The sequence below is a fragment of the Cynocephalus volans genome, chromosome 3 (genome assembly GCF_027409185.1).
Source record: "Cynocephalus volans isolate mCynVol1 chromosome 3, mCynVol1.pri, whole genome shotgun sequence".
Classification (NCBI taxonomy): domain Eukaryota; kingdom Metazoa; phylum Chordata; class Mammalia; order Dermoptera; family Cynocephalidae; genus Cynocephalus; species Cynocephalus volans.
Window position 1 is genome coordinate 152,048,019 of NC_084462.1, and position 18,199 is coordinate 152,066,217.

At 45.6% G+C, this 18,199-nt stretch overlaps 1 protein-coding gene across 2 annotated transcripts in view; it reads left to right on the forward strand.

Moving 5' to 3' along the window:
- Positions 1–2,013: 2,013 nt before the first annotated feature.
- The window catches only part of TTC9 (tetratricopeptide repeat domain 9), a 29,216-nt gene continuing 13,030 nt past the window's right edge, over positions 2,014–18,199 (forward strand). The window contains exons 1-2 of one of the 2 annotated variants that reach the window (XM_063090876.1): positions 2,014–2,619; positions 7,259–9,360. In XM_063090876.1, coding sequence (XP_062946946.1) covers positions 2,214–2,619; positions 7,259–7,389 — 537 coding nt within the window. In that variant the 5' untranslated portion in view covers positions 2,014–2,213 and the 3' untranslated portion in view covers positions 7,390–9,360. Of the gene's footprint in view, positions 2,620–7,258; positions 9,361–18,199 lie in introns of those variants that run through there. The other variant, XM_063090875.1, reaches the window with a different exon arrangement.

An 18,199-nucleotide genomic window follows, 5' to 3' on the forward strand; every position in this document is an offset into this window, starting at 1 on the left:
CTTTCCACATGCTTTCTTCCTCTCCTTATACAGCCCCCAGTCTGCTCCCTGACAACCCATTATACAATTAATCCATGAATGTCTTAATCCATTCTTGAGGGTACAGTATTCACAATCCAATCACTTCTTAAAGGCCCCACCTTTTTAACACCATATTGGGAATTAAGTTCCAACATGAGCTTTGGAGGGGACAAACATTCAGCCCATAGCAGTCCCATACCACTTATGCTTGTTGAAAGAACACTATGTGAAATATAGATGAGTAGAAAACAACTGGTAGGAATTACATCAAAATATTAAGAAAGAATATACCTGGGCATAAGCTGGGGTTTCCTCCTTATACTTTGGTGTATTTTCCAAAACCTCTAGAGCAGTGCACTTACACTTTAGCAGGTGTACAAATCACCCGGTAATCTTGTTAAAATGCAGCTTCTGGGTCAGTAGGTCTGAGATTTTGCACATTCTGCATTTCTAACAGGTTGCTGAGTGATTTGCCCAAAGCCTAAACTATGAGTAACAAGGTTCTGAAGTAGGGCATGTGAACCAATCAAAGAGTTTGTGAAAGTACAGGTTGAAAACATACAGGTTGGACCCAACCCCCAGAGTTTCTGATTTAGTAGGTCTGGAGTGGGACCCCAGAATTTGCATTTCTAACGGTTTCCCAGGTGATGCTGATGTTGCAGGTCTGGGAACCACACTTTGACAACCAATGCTTTAGAATATATTTATATATATTTACTAGCATCATAGAGGGGAGAGAACTAAAAAATGTCAGCTTTCTCCATTGTCTATAAAATCAAATCCAAACTCTTCATCCAAAAGCCTCCATAAGACAATCCAGTCATTTCCCACGACTTCTATTTAGGCCACAAAATCAAACATCATGCCCTAAACACACCTGAGATTTCAAACATTAGGACTTCTGCTCAATTTCTTCACCCTGGCTGATATGTCACTTCCTTCTATTTTTTCATGCCCAAATCTTACCCATCCTTCAAGTCCCTCAAATGCTATTCCCTCCATAAATCCACCACTACTCAAAAAGCCACCCCTCCCTCCTCTCCTCAGGGCACCACAGCATTTTCTGTCCCTACCCCACGCCCCACGCCCACCCAGTGACACTTACCAATGTCTACCTGATCCAGTGACTCTACCAGTGGGCGATGTACCTCCCCCAGTAGACTGGGAGTTTCTTGAGGGCAGGGGAATGACGCCTATTTTTATCTGCTTCTTGGCATTAGCAAATCCCCAGCAGACAGCTGATACTCAGGGTTGACTGAAAGAATGAATGAAGGAACGGAGCCTCCTGAGGAAGGGAAGAGAACTGTCCTGTAAGTGGAAACTAGAACGTTTGCACGTCAAGCCTGATGACCAGCAGTAACAGGTGTTTTCCATCTTTGATGTCCGTGATTCATGCTGCACAGCTGCGCACACAGACAGCGTAAGCACACACACAGGCTCTTGGAATACAACGCCGCACACGCTGAAATGCACTCCATGTTCTGGGTGTCCCGGCGGCCACACACAACTAAACACACCTCAGCGACAACCTGGATCCACAAAAAGAGACCCTGCCCCCTTAAAAAAAAAATAATGCCTTCCTGCAAACAAGAAGCTATGGCTTGTGCCTATGTCCCTTGCTCCCCGCCGCACCTTTCTTTTTAATTTTTAAGTAGTCTATTGAGGGTGAGTCTGCATGCATTTCATTGCTGCCACCCTACCCCCTACACACACACACACACACCCCTCCCCCCATTCGTCTCAGACGAGGCGCGTCTCAGAGGGCTGGATTGAATGGTAAAGAGTGGCCGTCTTTGTCGTTAATCCTCCCCTCCTTCGGGCGAGCCAAGCTTCTTCCGGGTCGGCGACAATCACCGCCACCCCAGGCAGGCCCGCGGTCCCCCCAAACCGATGCCCCGCTGCGCGCGAGGGCCAGGTCGCCGCCGCCCGCAGGTTGCAGGAGGGGAGGAGGGCGGGCGGCGCGGGAGTGGGGGAGGGAGGGAGGAGGAGCAGGCAGTCCGAGGAGGAGGGGACAGCAGCCTCCGGCAGCTGGCGAGGAGCATGGGAGTGCGGGCCGGCGGACCGCCGCGGGGTGACACGGCCGCGGCGAAACCTGCGTGGCGCGCGACCGGCGCCCGCCGCTTTTAAACCCGGGAGGGCGCGGCGGCGGCCGCGGCGGCGGGTGGATCGCAGGGCGCCCGGGCGGCGGCCGAATGGAGAGGAAGGGCTCGGCGGCCGGGGCGAGGGGGAACCCCAGCCCGCCCGCGGCCGGCGAGGGGCAGCGGCCGCCGCCACCGCTGTGCGTCCCGGGCGGCGGCGGAGGGGCCCCGGCGCGGGGCCAGGCTGGGGCGGCGGCCGAGCCCGCCGAGCTCATCCGGCGCGCGCACGAGTTCAAGAGCCAAGGGGCGCAGTGCTACAAGGACAAGAAATTCCGCGAAGCCATCGGCAAATACCACCGGGCTTTGCTGGAGCTGAAGGGGCTGCTGCCACCCCCCGGGGAACGGGAGCGGGATTCGCGCGCCGCCTCCCCGGCCGGGGCCCCCAAGCCCAGTCGCCTCTCGGAGGAGCAGAGCAAGACGGTGGAAGCCATCGAGATCGACTGCTACAACAGCCTAGCAGGTGAGCCGCGCCGCGCCCGGCGCCTCCTCCCCGCCTCCCTCCCGGCAGGGGGCCCCTTTCCCCGGCCCTCCGCGTCCCGCGGACCCCTGCGGCGCAGACTCCCCTGCTGTGACCTGCTGCTCTGGGGAGGAGAACCCGGGAGGGAGGCGCTTCGGGAAAAGTGTGACTTTCAGGATTTTGCCTTCCAAAGGCCGTAGTCATCTCGCGTCCCTCCCCTTGCCTACATCGTAAATCTCACCTATAAATGACAGGACAGAGAAGGGGACCCAGCTGGCCTGGCGTCGACTGCTGCTGCTACTGCTCACCAGCGGACCTAGGTCCAAAATGCCGAAGCAGCGCCTGGAGTGGGCCCCCGCACCCACAGCTAGCTGGGCATTTTCCTGCGGGTGGGTCCTAAGGGCGGCCCACGCACCTGTCTGCTCCCCTTAGGTATCACTGGCACCGGAGGTGGCCATCCCCCCAACTAACCGCATCCCTTTGGGTAAGGTCCTTCCCCAAGTTCTTTGGCCCCAGTAGCAACGGGGAGTGTGCCACGATGCCTTCAGCATCTTGAGCAAAATGGATTCCAAAATGCCACTTTCTTCTCTCTGAGCTCTGCTGGGGTTCCCGGTTGCCAGGTGAAGGCGGCAATCTCAAAGGGAACCCGGCTCGCGGTCGAGCTTGAGCCGTGCTGCGTTCTCGCTGTCCTCCGTGCCCCATTCTCACTCCTATAGCGCGGCTGCCAGGGGTGAGGGGAAAGGGGCCCTTCTGTTGGGCTAACAAGGTGTACATTCCGGAGTTCACTCTGGGCATGAGGGTCAAAGTCAGGCATTTTTAAAAAATTGAACTTAGGCACAGGAAAAATTAAAGTCTCTAAAAAAAGGAAGAGTGTGGGTCTTTCCAAGGGCCTTCTTGTGAGAAGGTGGGAGATACTGGCAGAGGCAATGGCCTTATATTTGAAAAGCATTGTCTCCACCTCTCACACCCCATTCGGTGGGATTTGGGTCTGGTCGATCTCTGACCAAATTAAAGGCCGTTTCTCCTAGTTCCTAACCCTGGAAGTTGCCTACACCTAGCTATGGACTGTTAGAGCAGGATAGGATTGGGAGTGTGAATGGGTGTGGCTGGGAATGGTGGACTTGTCTGGGGCCCAGGCAGGTGGGGGATGAAAATAAATACTGATAATTCTCCTCTGTTCCTAAGTGCAGATATGTTCTGTTCCCTTTGAGGTTTCTAGTGCCAGCCTACCTCTGCCTTCCTATAATGGCATGTTCAGTATCATCTTTAATCAGGTGGAACCCAAGCCAGGGAGGCACTTTGTAAATTGTAAAGTAGTTTACAAACTTAAAGGATTAATAGTAATAGTAGTAGTAGTGGCAGCAGTTGTAGAAATGGTGGTGCTGATAGCAGTCCAAGGAATAATGGCAGCAGATAAAGTAGTAGTACAGCAAAGATGGAATATTTCAATCCATTACAAGACATGGCTTGATTCCCTTTGTTTCCCTCTGGCATTACTGGCTGCTGCCCGATGGATGGTTGAAAGGCACAGCAAGCCATGGGTGGAGGAAGAGGCGCTCTGGATGGCTAATGCAGTGATTTCAGAGTAGTAATGGAGTCTTATATTCAGTATTATCCATGAACATTCTAGGGCTGCCCCTCACCCCACACTTTTGGCTGCCTGCCAGTAGCTAGTGCTGCCTGCCTTCCACCCTAGAAGTGGTTACATTTCCACAGTGAAACTGAGATGTGTCCTTGGTCAGGCCAGCCCAGTCAAGGCAGCCTGAGATCTGGACAGCCCCTCCGCTTCCATTCCCACCACCCACACACTTTGGAAAACTTCAGTGGTGAGAGAATGGAGAGTAGCAATAGCAGATTTTCCCCTCCGCTGCCTTCTCCGATGCCCATCACCTATTAATATTGATAATTGATTGTGTGCTCTTTTAGGTACCCTCTATACATTCTTATTTAATCGTTATAATTTATATAAAAGAAATATGATCATCAGTTTTGCAGAGAAAAATCCAAGGCTCCAGAGCCATTCAACTCCAAAGGCAATGTTCTTATCATTACACCTCGATGCACAAAGTCGACATCCTCTGGGCTTCTGTCTCCCTTGAGCCCAATCTCAGGTGAGCTCCCAAACCCTTGAAAATTCCTTTGGGAGCTCTCAGCCCTGGTAACAAGGAGAAAGAAATGTAGTACCTTGATTCAGGACTCTTACGGAGCTGTTTCCAAATGTCATCAGTTTCACTTAAGAAAAAAAAGAAAAGTGTGGTTATAAACTGAGCTGTCTTGTCAAAGCCAAAATCTGTATCTTGTATAGAAAATTCAGCTGTGAAGAGCATTCCACACAGAAATCACTTTGGGGAGAAGTAGAAACCTGATGTTGGTATCCTTCAAGGTGATGCATAAAATTGGTTTCCACTATCTCAGAAGTCCCAGCTAATAAGAAAGTACCCTTTCTTGTTGGATTACTAAAGTAATAGTTACCTATATTATGTATTTTCTTTTAGAGAATACCAAAAAGTTTAAAGAAGAAAATACAGAGTAACCTCTAATCTCTCCACCTTAAGAAATATGTGGTGGTGTGTTTCCTTCCTGTGTTTTTTTCTGTGTATAAATATAAACTATTTACAAAACTGAGGTCCTCCTGTATATCCAATCACGTACCCTGCTTTTAATCCCACTTACCAGAAGCACTTCTACATTTCATTAAAATATTTTCATGAGGATTGTTTTAAATGGCAACATAACAATTTTAAATGTGTTTTTAGAAAGGTAGGAAAGATGATCATTGTTATTGTTGGAACCAGAACAGTGCAGCATGGCCCATTAGATATCCTTTCCCTGTGTGCCTGCTAAAAGGAAGGAGACCAGCAACTGCAGGTTCATGGTGGCAGAAAGGCAGCTGACCCTTCCTTCAGGGCTGCAGCACCAGGGAGCAGTCTGAAGATATTTTCTCAAGAATCTGTCCTCCTCCTAAACGGAGCTCTGCATGGAGGAAGATGTTTGGGGTTTAGAAGGAACGTGGACTAGCCAAGAAGTATCTGGAGAATTGGGCTGTGTTGCTAAGGGCATCTCTGCTCCAAACAAGAGGCTGTTGTGAGGCTTCCGGAGAAAACCTCAGCTCAGTGGACTCTTAAACTCTGCATGGAAGCCTCCAGAAGTATAGCAAGGGGACAGTAATAATATGTAAAGAGATATTAATCTAAAAACCCATTTGGATGACTTGAGGGGACCACATGAAGGGTGCACTGGCAATTTGCAAAGTGTCCCAGGTTGTGGTCTGTTCGGGCTTGGATTTCCTTTTGGTTTGCAGGCCAGTTGTGCAGGGTCCCTGGATGTGATCTTGCGTGTCTTATTTTCTAAAAAATTCAAGGAAAAATATAGGGAACATTCTGTTCCTTCAGAATTTCAAACGATTCTAATACAACGATTAGAAAAGATATTCTGACCTGCCTGGGGAGACGTAGGAATCTGATCCTCACTGAGACTGTAAAGAAAGCATGTATGCCCGTTGATTGACTCATGTTGATCAACAACAAGACACAGGGCTCCCCTGGGGCCTTGGAATGTTCTGTGCAGAACTCCTTGAAGGACAGGACCTTTTGCTGTACATCTGTACTTGTGGGGCTGTGGTGGCCCCAGCTGGGTTGTGATCAAAGGAGTACAACACATAATGACTTGGTATTTTCAAATTATGTTCGAGACTCAAATGCCAGCAGTGGAGAGGGTGCCAACAGACCATGGCATTGGGCCTGAAGGCTAGGAGCATGTGCCTCTACCCCTGACATGCCTTGTAACTTTGGATAAGCCCCTACCACTTCATTTTACCTCCATTTTCTCATTTATTTAGAGCTGTATTTGGGAGATTTTTGTTTGTTTATTTTACTAAAGGGGCAGCTAATACCCACTGATGCCATTTGAAGACCCAGGACAGGGGCATGACAAGTTCGACCAAGACATCACACTGGGAAAAGGCCTAGAACGGTGCTGGTCTGAAACCAGCTTTATCAGTGCTCACGGACATGTCTTGAAGCCATGGGATGAGGGCCAGCTCCATACTTTGTGGGGCCCAGTACAAAATGAAAACATGAGACTCCTTGTTCAAAAAGCAGGGGCGAAGTGTCATTAAAGGTCCTAAAAGATAAAGCTATTTCCTTTATTTCATGTTCTCTCTCTTGACTTGACATCGTATTTTTTATTTGCTATTTAATGTCATTACAAGTAAAGAAAATTAAAATTATAAATTATTGGCATAAATTTTACTAATCTTTATATTGTGCATACCAGTTTTAAATTAAGAGCACTTAATTTGTGTGTGGACTCATACAAATTACACAATTCATACTTTGTAGCTCTTACATGCATATGCAGCTTATTCTTTCTAGAACAGTGAAAATGCCACATGAACTCAATTATTTTATTTTACTTATTTATATGCCTACTTCATATGCATATTTTATATGCTCACTTTCTACCAGCCTTTCTGATAAGCAAGGAAAGAAAAAGGAACTCTAGGTTACCCTACCCTTTCCTTCTGTGTCATCAACTTCAGCGTAAGTGGTTGGCTGACACATGGAAGTAACATAAGTAAGAAAGGATATGACAGGGTTCCTACATCATCTGTGTTTCATAGAACACTCTTGTTTTCTTTCAGCTTTTGAAGCAATTTCTGGCTCACATGGAGAACATGGCCTCTTGGGACTGTCAGAAGTCTGCTTACTTAGTTACAGACATATACCCTTACCTTGTACTCTCAGTGAACTTTCTTGCATTTGGGTGTACTAGAATTCTGTGCTCATGGGGTGTTGTGAATGCACTATGTGAATGGGGCTGCGAAGAATGGTATTATGCCTATCTCTTTGCTCATACTCCATTGTCCCATCAGACTTCACTTACAAAAGGCAAGTTTAAAGACAAAATTATTAAGAGTTTCAAAAAGGCAACAGCAGAGCATTAAACCAAGTCCAGGGCCCTTCTGATCATGGGGCCCTATGAGACAGCACAAGTCACCCATCCTTGAAGCCAGCCCTCACTGGGACACTGGAAGATGGTTAGATGGATGCGTTTAAGATGGGAAAAAAATGGATATAGACTCTGAGGTGGGGTCCAAGAACAAAGGGTACTCAACAGAAATTGGTGTGGAACCAGAGAACCACGCATAAAAATGGATGAATTACTAATGCAAAATCTCAGGGTGGAAAGGAGGTCAGGCTAGAGACATGCAGTAACCTGGTAGCCAGAAGATGAGTTTCTGGGTGAAGATTGGTCAAAGAAGGGGGATAAAAGAGGGACCTCATACTAAGATGTTCAGCCAAGATCCTGCCATGTGGATGGGAGGACTGGCCAAACCATTGTTGATCTAGGATTGTTCCTTGTGTAGCACATTGGCCGATAAATCTCAAGGACACTGTAAATGTGGCTTCTGAGACCATTTTCCAAAGAAGGATGTGACAATTGAAACTTGTAGAATGCTTTCAAGGAAGGTACTAGGAAGAACTCTCTGAATCTAGACTTTGGGCTGAGTTTCTAAAGTGGATTCTGAAGCTCTTTAGTCCACCTCCAAGGGAAATGAGTTGGGTGGCTTTTAGCCAGAAACTCTCTAGGACATCTCAAATCAAAGTCCTCACAGCCCAAATACATAGGAGTGCTCCATTCAAGGCAAGGACACTTGCCTGCAGTGCAACAAGGAAGGCCAAGATTCGGAGCAGCCTAAAGCTGCTCCCAGAGCTTCACAGGTTGTGAGTGACCTCCAGATGGGAAGTTCCATCCTTTCAGCTCTTCTCTTTAACCACCAGACTGTGCCAACTTCGAACAGCTAAGATGAAAACCAAATGTTTCCACCAACCAACCACAGTTTTCCTAATTCCCATTGGGAAATCAGATGTCCGTGTTTGGAACACCGTTTTTCATATTTACCCAGATGATTCGTGTTGCCCAGTCCCAACCATAGAGCAGCAACCCCAAGCTCAGACAATGGTACCAGACATAAGAAGGCCAAAGATAATGCTACAGAAGATTAAAGGATTCAGCCTCCCTGGTGGTATTCCTGTGGCCTTGAAATTATTCATTAGCTAGTATAAAACTCATTATCTGCCTCTTGTACATACATACACCATTTCATATCAGCACTGAAATAATGCCATGTCCTGTAGGACCCAAAACCAAAAGGTTTCAAATTTTTTTGAAAAAGGAAGCAGGATGTGTAATGCCAAGGAGGATGGACTTGAAGTAGAAGAATCCCAGGTTGGAATGGATCCAAGTGGTCCTTCCCTTCACATTTCTGCCAAAGGGACTTTAAAAGAGCACCCAAATTACCAATAGGGTTTACACAGAAGCTTGTGGGCAAATGTTTCCTTCCACAGTGTTTCTATGTGGAAAGGACAAAAGTATGAATTGGTGTTAACTAGTTAGTCTTGAGAGTTATGTAAAGTTAGAATTATGGTTTCAGATTTGAATATGTCCCCAGACCTTACATAGGTGTATGAATTTTCTTATCAACATCGCCAACTTGTCATCCAGCATGAGTTAGGCATTTCCAACCACAGGGATACTCACCAACACCTAAAGTGAACATTTTGACAACCACCACCACCAAAACTATAATAATAGTAACCATAATGACAGAAAGTGCTACCGTGATGAGCCTAGTTCCTGGCTCATAGTAGATGTTCCACAAATGTGTTTGAAATGAATGAAAATGCTTATCTCAGCATCTGTCTCATGTTAAGGATCCAATAAATTCAGTCATTCCATTAATATTTGGTGAGCCTAGTACTTACTATGTACTAGACCCTGGGTTTGGGGGCTGGGTATACAGCAATAAACATAAAGGACAAGGTGTCTGCCTTCAGTTAACTTACATATATATAATTTTATTTCATCTATACAACTTTGTGAGACAAGGAACAACCTTGGAACAGTTAAGTCACTTGCCCATGGTCACATAGCAGTATTCAGCAAACTGGGGGATTTTTCATTCACCAGGTCTGTAAGTCAAAGCCTGAAGACTTAGCCATTTACCCCACAGTCTCCATCTTTAGGAGTTTCTTCCTTAGGTACCAAAATTTGCTTCCTTGAAATTTCTGTCGCTCCATCCATATTCTACCCTTTGAAGCAACACAGAATAAATCTCATCACCAAGGACAAGCCTTGGCATTGATAGGGTGATTCTCTCGCCCATCCCCCAATCTTTTCTTCTGGAAGTTCAACACCCTTTTACTGTGATTGTGCCATGTGTGGTTAGGATTCCCATTCCATGGCCATCCTGGGTGGTTAAAGGGAAAGAGTCCTGTGTTCTGTAATTGGGTCACAGTTTTCCTAGGTCCTCCCATGTCACTAGGAAGGTGACCTGAATTTGTGTGGACAGAGGAATGAGAAGCCAGTGAGTCATAATTTCTAATGAGCATAGGGACTGCAGAACCCCACCCACATCTTTTCCTCTTTTCTTCCCCCCTTGCTCCAGCGTGTGTGTGAATTCCAGTTAAGAGAGCTTGAAAAATTTAAGTGGAAGTGTGGAGAGTAGGAGTTCGTTTCAGCCATTAAAGAATGCACCTGATTAGGAAAATGCAAGGGGTGTTCTTTGAAGGCTAAAATTTCCCCAGTTCTCTTCAGACATCCCCTTCTTTAAGAGCATAGCAGAAGCGTGGCTTAGTGAAAACAGACCTGGTTCTGTCTCTACCTTGCTATATGCCTTGGGTCAAGGAATTTTACCTCTTGGGCCATGGTTTTCTGATTTATAAAAACCAAGGGTTGGACTCTGAGATCTCTAAGGTCTTTAAAAGAAAAAAAAAAAAATTCTTTCTGAACTATGTGGCCATTACACAAAATGGAGTCGTTCTATGTATGCTGATAGAGACCAGTCTTCAAAATCTATTATTACATGAAAAGGCAGCATACAGAACAGTGTTTAATATGATTTCTTTTGTGTAAAATTTTAAAAAGAGAATAAATATATATACTGGTATAATATTTGTATCTCAGATGATTATCTGAAATCATACCAGTGGAGCAGTTAATGGTTACCTTTGCAAAAAGAGGCTAGGCAAGGAATTGGGGGGAGAGACTAACTTTTTATTTTAACCTTCCTATAACGTTTGACTTTTCTAACAGTGTTTCAGTCAACAATGAACTGCATACACCGTGGTGGTCAGAGCAATAGGCTATACCACATAGCCTAAATATGCAGTAGGCTATTCCATCTAGGTTTGTGTAAGGACACTCCACGATGGTCACACGACAAAATCACCTAATGATACATTTCTTTGAATGTATCCCCATCATTCAGCAACACATGACTGTATATGCATTATTACTTTTATTTTTTAAGAAAAATGGTGACGTGGGTTATCTGTGTGGAGAAATTATGAGTAATTTTGCATTTTTATTATATTCCTGAAGAAAACCTACCTTGTAGACATAATTTCTTATGCCATTCTGGGTTTTACCTATTTCTTGTCTATCCGTGTCAGACAGTAACACCAAAGATGTCAAACAAAATTATCTCAAGCTCTAAACTTTCTCTTAATACTCCGTAATAGGACTCATCTCCCTGTCTGCAGTGCCCATCACCCCAGTCTACACACAGGGGCAGATCCTGGCAGCATGGTCCTCCACAGAGTAGGGGGGTGCCCCCTCTGGACTCTGTCCACATTAGTGACAATTTGAATCTGCCGGTGAGGCAGGGAAGAAAGTTGGGTTAGAGATTGTGATATAAACTGGTCCCGAATATTAGTGATGTGTCTCTGGTGTTGAGGAAGGAATGGTTGGGTGCTCAGTGGCCACAATCCTTGTCTGCCCCTGAGTCTAGGAAATCCTGCCTGTTGGTAGCTCTGACACAGCTGCTGGAGCACCCAGAAGGAGCTCATTTATGCGATTTTTACTGGATGCCTGTGATGGTTCTTCACAGTCCAAACCAGAGCCCTCTCTCTCTTAAAAGCATGGAGTGGGGGCAGTTGGGACCAGGGTTTTAGTCCAGGCTCTGCTGTTAACTTGCTGTGTGACTTTGGGCAAGTCACATCACACTTAGCCTCAGTTTCTCCATCTGTAAACACTGGGGTTGGGTCAGATGCCCTCCAAGCCTCCTTTAAGAAGCATTGAACCATATAGGATTTGGAAGAGCTTCTAGCCCTCCCCCACCTTGGCCTCTCTCTCTGAGAGCAGCCAGATTTGGGAAAGGAAACAGGAGACAAAATCTCTTTTATTCTAATATACTGGTATGTGCTGACAAATAATCATTAAAAGATCTCAACTGAGATTTCCAAGACAACCTTTGCAAATTTGGGGATTAACCAAAATAAAGGACCTTGGAGCGTCCCAAGATAATAGAGTCAGACATCAGGTTTCTGAGAGAAATGTGGGTAGGGGTTGCAGCCCATATAAAATATTATCTGGGCCCTGAAATCTAAATTAATGGCACCAAATATTACCTATTGCTGCTATATCTTCCCAGATTATTCCAAAATTCAGAGTTTGATTCTGACCAAGCTGTCATTCAGCATCAGAGATCGGCCACTGGTGGCTACAGTAGGCCAGGAAATACTGATGACAAGGAGAAAAAAAACAGATGGCGGAAAGGGAGCATTTCAGGGAGCAGTTGCTGGCTAAGTTATAGCATCTCAGAGAGTTACTACCCTTGGCCCAAGGCTGGGGAGCTCTGGGGAGTCTGAGCTAGATCTGGTCATTTTGGGATGTGTTATGGGCCTATTGCTCATGCCAAGTCAGAACTGAGCTCCTTTCTGTAATGGACCTGCACCTCCAGGATGTGGCAACCACAGGACCACTGGAAACTTGAGTGGGCTCTTCCTTGATACCTATACAGGGAGGGCTGTATCCCTGTGTGTGCCAATGAGGATGGGAAAGAAGAGACAGAACACAGAGAAAAAGATGGGCAGTAGACTCAGCCCCCCAAAAACCTGAGGGGCAGAGTGGCATAATGGAAAAAGACCTTTACTTAGTATAGGAGAATCTGGATTTGAATCCTGGCTTCGCCTTTTAGTCCTCCTTTAACCCTGGATAGGCCCCAACCTCTATAAACTTTGGTTTCCATTACAGCATGGGGGTAATGCTGTATACCACACAGGATTGTGATGGTGATTAAATTAAATGACACATGCACACATGCTTAGCACAGTGCCTGGCACATCACTTGATATATGCCAGATGCTTGATACGTGGTGGTTATATGTAACTCCAACTCCTCCTCCAGTGTGTACAAAGACAGAGGAGAGTATACAGAAAGGGAGGGGGAAAGGGTCCTGCCAGGGAGGCTATGGGGGAACATGGGAAGCAAGTGAGCAAACAGATGAGGAAAAGAGAGGGGTGGGAGAGGAGTTTCCTGTCTCTCAGCGGCTACAGGGCTGCAGGGAGGAGAGCAGGGTGTGGGCCTTTCCTACCTAATGCATTTCTGGGCCAGGGAGGCTGAGTGAACAAGTAACGCGCCAGGCTGGCTCTGAAGGGCAGCTGAGCTCCAGCAGGACCCTTGGGTCAGGGGTCTGTGCCCTTTTCCAGCTTCTCAGGATGCGGGTCAGTCCAGAACACACTTAGAAAGTGCCAGGTCTGGGCAGACATCGTTCCAGCCTGAGCTGGTGCTCGTGAATAAGGCTCAGGTAGACAGACAGTGCCTGTGCGCTGCCAGTTTCCATAGTCCACCCCAGCATTCCCTCTGATCCTTGCTTTGAGCTGAACCAGCAAGGAGAGGACTCTGGGCTCTTTCACAAGTCAGACAAGTTCAGAGTCTGACATCAGAGAATAAGGATTTGCCAGGAAGAGAAGAGACATGCTGTGTTCAATTGGGTCCCCAGGGGAGCTTAACAAGCCAGAAAGCTTACTGGTGGGAAATGGAGGAAGGCAGAGGCCCGTGTGAGAAGGAGACCCCTGTGGGAGATGCCAGCAGGCTGGCCACCTCGTGCCTGCTGCCCACGCTCCCATGCATCATGCGGGTGCCAACTTAGTGAGCCTCCTTCTTGGTGTAGGATGAAGAAGGTCCCTGGCTGGGTCGGGCATCCTGGGAGTGACAGCACTAGCAGGTGTGTCCCTGGGACGTCCTCACATGTGCTCCTCCACCAAACCACCCAGGTCTTCTCACCACCCTAGGTCTCCCCAAGGCAGTGCCCCACCAAGAGGCAGTGCTGTCCACTCAGGACACCCTTCGGACCCCTTTTTCATGCCTCTCCTCCCGAGTGCCACCCCTGTTCTCTTTGAAGGGATGGTAATGGGCAGTGGCGGCTTTTTTATAGTTTCTAATTACAAAAGTAAAGCATTGCAATGCAAGAAATTACAAAGAAGAAGAAAATTAAAATCTCTTGTCATCCACCATCCCATGATGACAACTTTTACCTATTTTGGTCCTGACTGATGATAGTTTCACTTACGGTTTTTTGACTTCACCATGGTGCGGAAGTGATACGCGTTCAGACACCATACTTCAAGTACCTGTAAACCATTCTGTTTTTCACTTTTACTACAGTGTTCATCAATTACACGAATTATGCAGCACTTCATTATAAAATAGGCTTTGCATTAGATGATTTTGCCCGCTGTAGGCTAATGTGGGTGTTCTGAGCATGTTTAAGGTAGGCTACTAAGCTATGATGTTCTGTTGGTTTAGTGTATTAAATGCATTTTCATCTTAAGATATTTTCAGCTCATGATGGGTTTATCTGGGCGTAACCCCATTGTAAGTCAGGGAACATCTGTATTTCCTTCTAGTCTTTCTTCTGGGTGTGTATGTAAACATTTATATGTAAAACAAATGTCAGCCAGCCAGTTCAAGGACTACCTTCCCCCAGTTTATTTAGGAAAGAAAGGGTTGGTCTTACATATGCTGGGGCCACTGCAGGGACCTCCTGGTCTCTTTTCTTCCCCTTGCCCCACAGCATGCTGCTCACGGTACCTGGGTGTCAGCCAATGGGCAGCTCTACTTCCCCTTGCTGCTACATCCCACGGTACCACTACACCAGGCCATAGAGTTATACTTGATTTTACTGAAGGTTATGAGATACAGAAAGAGTTTACATCTCCAAATTAAATATTCAGAGTTCTTATTCCTAAGACTCATTTGGTCATCAGAATACCAGGAACTTCTCACTGATCATTTACCGTTTTGGGCAGGTTCCAGTTCCCTGTCATGCTTCCCTGACTCCATTTTTTTACCCCTCCAGCCCCTCCCCACTTCTTAGGTTCTCCCACTGTCATATGCCTGTCATTTCATATGCAGAGCCGTCTAGCCATCTTTTCACTTACTTAATGCCTATGACTGACCTCTAAGCTTCATCTTCTCCACCTGAAACAGCAGAAAAGAATATTCTCCTTAAAAAAAAAAAAAGACAATTTCTTCCCTAAGAGGAACACTGATACCAGCTGTTACAAATTCTTCAAACTGATACATGCACACACATTTATTTTTTACCAAATGCAGGTTGTACTGCACAAACTTTTGCAATCTTTATCTTTTCCCACCCATATTTCCATTAAAAACATTTTACAGTGTCATTAAGTCTTTTTCAACAGCGTGATTGTGATGGCTGAGTAGTGTTCCATTGTACCAATGTCCCATTGTTTATTTAACCAATCTCCTACTGATGGATATTTAGGTTATTTCCATCACTCTGCTATTACTGTACACATAGGCTGCCACAGAGAGGCCACAGAAGTGCTCTTTCTGCTACATGTGTGTCTGTTAACTAACCTCACCCCAGACATATCTGATGACATGATGGAAGAATGGGGGGAGAGGCAATAGGGACAGCGGAGATGTTGCTGGGATCACACAGGGGTGGGGTGGCAAGAGAGGTGATCAAAATGGGCGAGGTTAATGTCCAAAAAGGGAACAAGATGGAACTTTGGCTTCTGAGATTTTTCCCTATCTGGCTCAAGGTTCCTACCGGTGGACATGACACTCGTATTTGGCCAGAGCCAAGAAGGAAAAGATAATATCAGGCGATGGACTTCTTCAGAATATTTCTGAATAAATATGCATCATCACATTCCAAGTGGTCAAACTGGCCCCTGCAAAGTTGCACTTCCAAACCAAGAGAGGTGTATTAATGAAGATTCAAGCAAACAGCAGTCCTGTCCTGCCTTCGTCCCACTGCTGGCTTCTCCCTCTCTGCCTACCACATCAGGTTCAAGAGTGAGAGGGGCCACGGATGGGTTAACTTGTAAGTGTGCTGCCACAGCACCCAGACTGGTGCCTTCCCTCGTGAACAGTGGCACATGACAGGCACCAGTGGGTGGAGCTGACCTCAGCTTTGGCATTACAACTGCCTTGAGCAGATTCCAATATCCTTTAAAGGACTATCAACATAAGCCTTCCACTTATAGGATTGTAGACTGGCTTTCCAACTTAGCTATTTTACCTGCCACTTTGGCAGCTATCCTTGCCAACAGAGGATAAGAAGAATATAAACTCCTTGAAGATATCGATACTTTTTGAATGCTTTCCATTTGGGGTACAAAGTGCTGGGCATAGGCCATGAAGAATGAATGCTTATTGTACAAATTTACTAAGATCGTCTGCGCAGAATTGTGTAGTGATGATGAATGGAAAGTAGCAGCCCGGGTAGGGACCGCAGTGCTGGGCATCCAGGTGAAGAAATCAGAGTGACAAAACAAGGAGCAGCTTGGAAATGGTGAAAAAGGAGAGAGCTCCAAAGACAGTGTTGGTTAGAGTGTAGCCTTGTTACACTGAAGGTCAAGGGTTTGGTTCCCCATGCTGGCCAGCTGCCAAAAAAAAGAAAGAAAAACCCTGACAGATTCCAAAGACAGCGTTGCTAAAACAAAGAAAACAAAAGAAATTCTTGACAATGTTTGTTTGTTTGAATCTAGTGCGAGCACGTGCTAGACTGGAAAAGTAGCAGGTTAGAAGTTAATGTGAATGGAATCAGAGGAGTTTAGCCCACTAGAAAAAGCCAAAGGACTCCTGGCCAGGGAGCAGCAGCAGCAGCGGTGGGAGAACATCTATCTGGACAGCAGGCAGGGAAAGCAGGTTTTGGTGTGAACAAAGATACAGCCACTTGTCAAGGGCTAACACCCTGAGCCAGCTGTCCTTTGTCCATCACAGCTTCTCAGTCCTTAGAAAAGGCCTTTAGAGATCAGTGAGTCCAGGTTTCCACCCTTTGCCACCAGCTCTGCTGGAGTGGAACCAGCATGGGACCTGGGGTTAAATAACCCTGGCTCTTACCATGTAAACTGAGCGGGTTTACCAAGTCACTTAACTTCCCCAAGCCTCAGCTTTGGAACCAGGGCTAATGACACCTATTTCCTAGAGTCTTTATGAAGGTCCAGTGAGTTGTAATGTCCATGCACGTTAGGTATTACTACTGATTGAGCATAACCACTATGATAGGTGCTGTGTAAGGATTTAAAGATGCCCTAAGATGCTTATCTGGAATGGCAAAGAAGACATGTTTTGTAAATAACTGCAATGATGGGCTATGAAAATAATTTTATTCTTTGTAAAACTAAAGGGCCTGTTTGATGATCATGCCCATAGGTCTGACTTCACTGGGGACTCCCCAGCCTCTTCTGTGAAGGCATGACCATTAGGCAAAGATGTGCTATAATCCACAGGTATTAAAAAATAATAATTTCGGTTCAGAGGGGAAAAAAAATAATTTCTTCTCAAGTTAGAAATAGAGGAAAATTATCTGATCTCAATAAAGAGCATCTACAAAAACACTAAAGCTAACATCATACTTAATGGCAAAAGACTAAATCCTTTCCCTTATCAGAAATTGAATTCTTGGGCAGTTATCCTAGAGAAATAAAAGCTGTATGTGATTGTTCCTATCAGCTTTACTCATAAGAATCAAAAACTGGAAACAGCCCAGATGTTGTTCAACAAAAAAATGGTTAAACAAACTTTGGTACATCCATACCGTGGATTACTACTCAGCAATAAAAAGGAATGAACTGCTGATACATGCAACAACTTGGATGCTTCTCAAGGGAATTATGCTGAGTGAAAAAAGCCAATTTCAAAAGATTTTATACTGTATGACTCAATTTATATAATATTTTGAGATGACAAAATTTTAGAAATGGAGAGCAGGTTAATGGTTGTCAGGGGTTAAAGAGGAGGTGATGGGACAGGAGGGTGATGGTTATAGTTACAAAAGACAACACGAGGGATTCTTGTGGTGATGGAACTGTTCTGTAACTTAACTTTGGAGGTGGATAGTGAAACCTCCACATGATAAAATTGGATATAACTAAATGCACACACACACAAATGAGTACAAGTAAAGCTAGAGAAATCTGAATAAAATCCGTGGATTGTATCAGTGTCAGTATCATAGCCAATATGTTGTACTATAATTTTACAAGACGTTACCATTGAGAGAAACTGGGTAAAGAGTACTGGAGCTCTCTTTATTATTTTTAACAGCTGTATGTGAATCTATAATTATCTCAATAAAAAATTCAAGTAAAAAATAATAATTTGGGGATTAAGCTTTGCAAGCACTAGCTAAGGTAAAGGTTGTTTCAGGAAGAAACCAGAAATGTGTCATGTCAGCCCTATTAGGATAACAGTAGACTCTCAGTGAAACTGGAGATGCTGGTGGTTTTAGAACTTTAAGAAAAAAGCAGCAGCAGC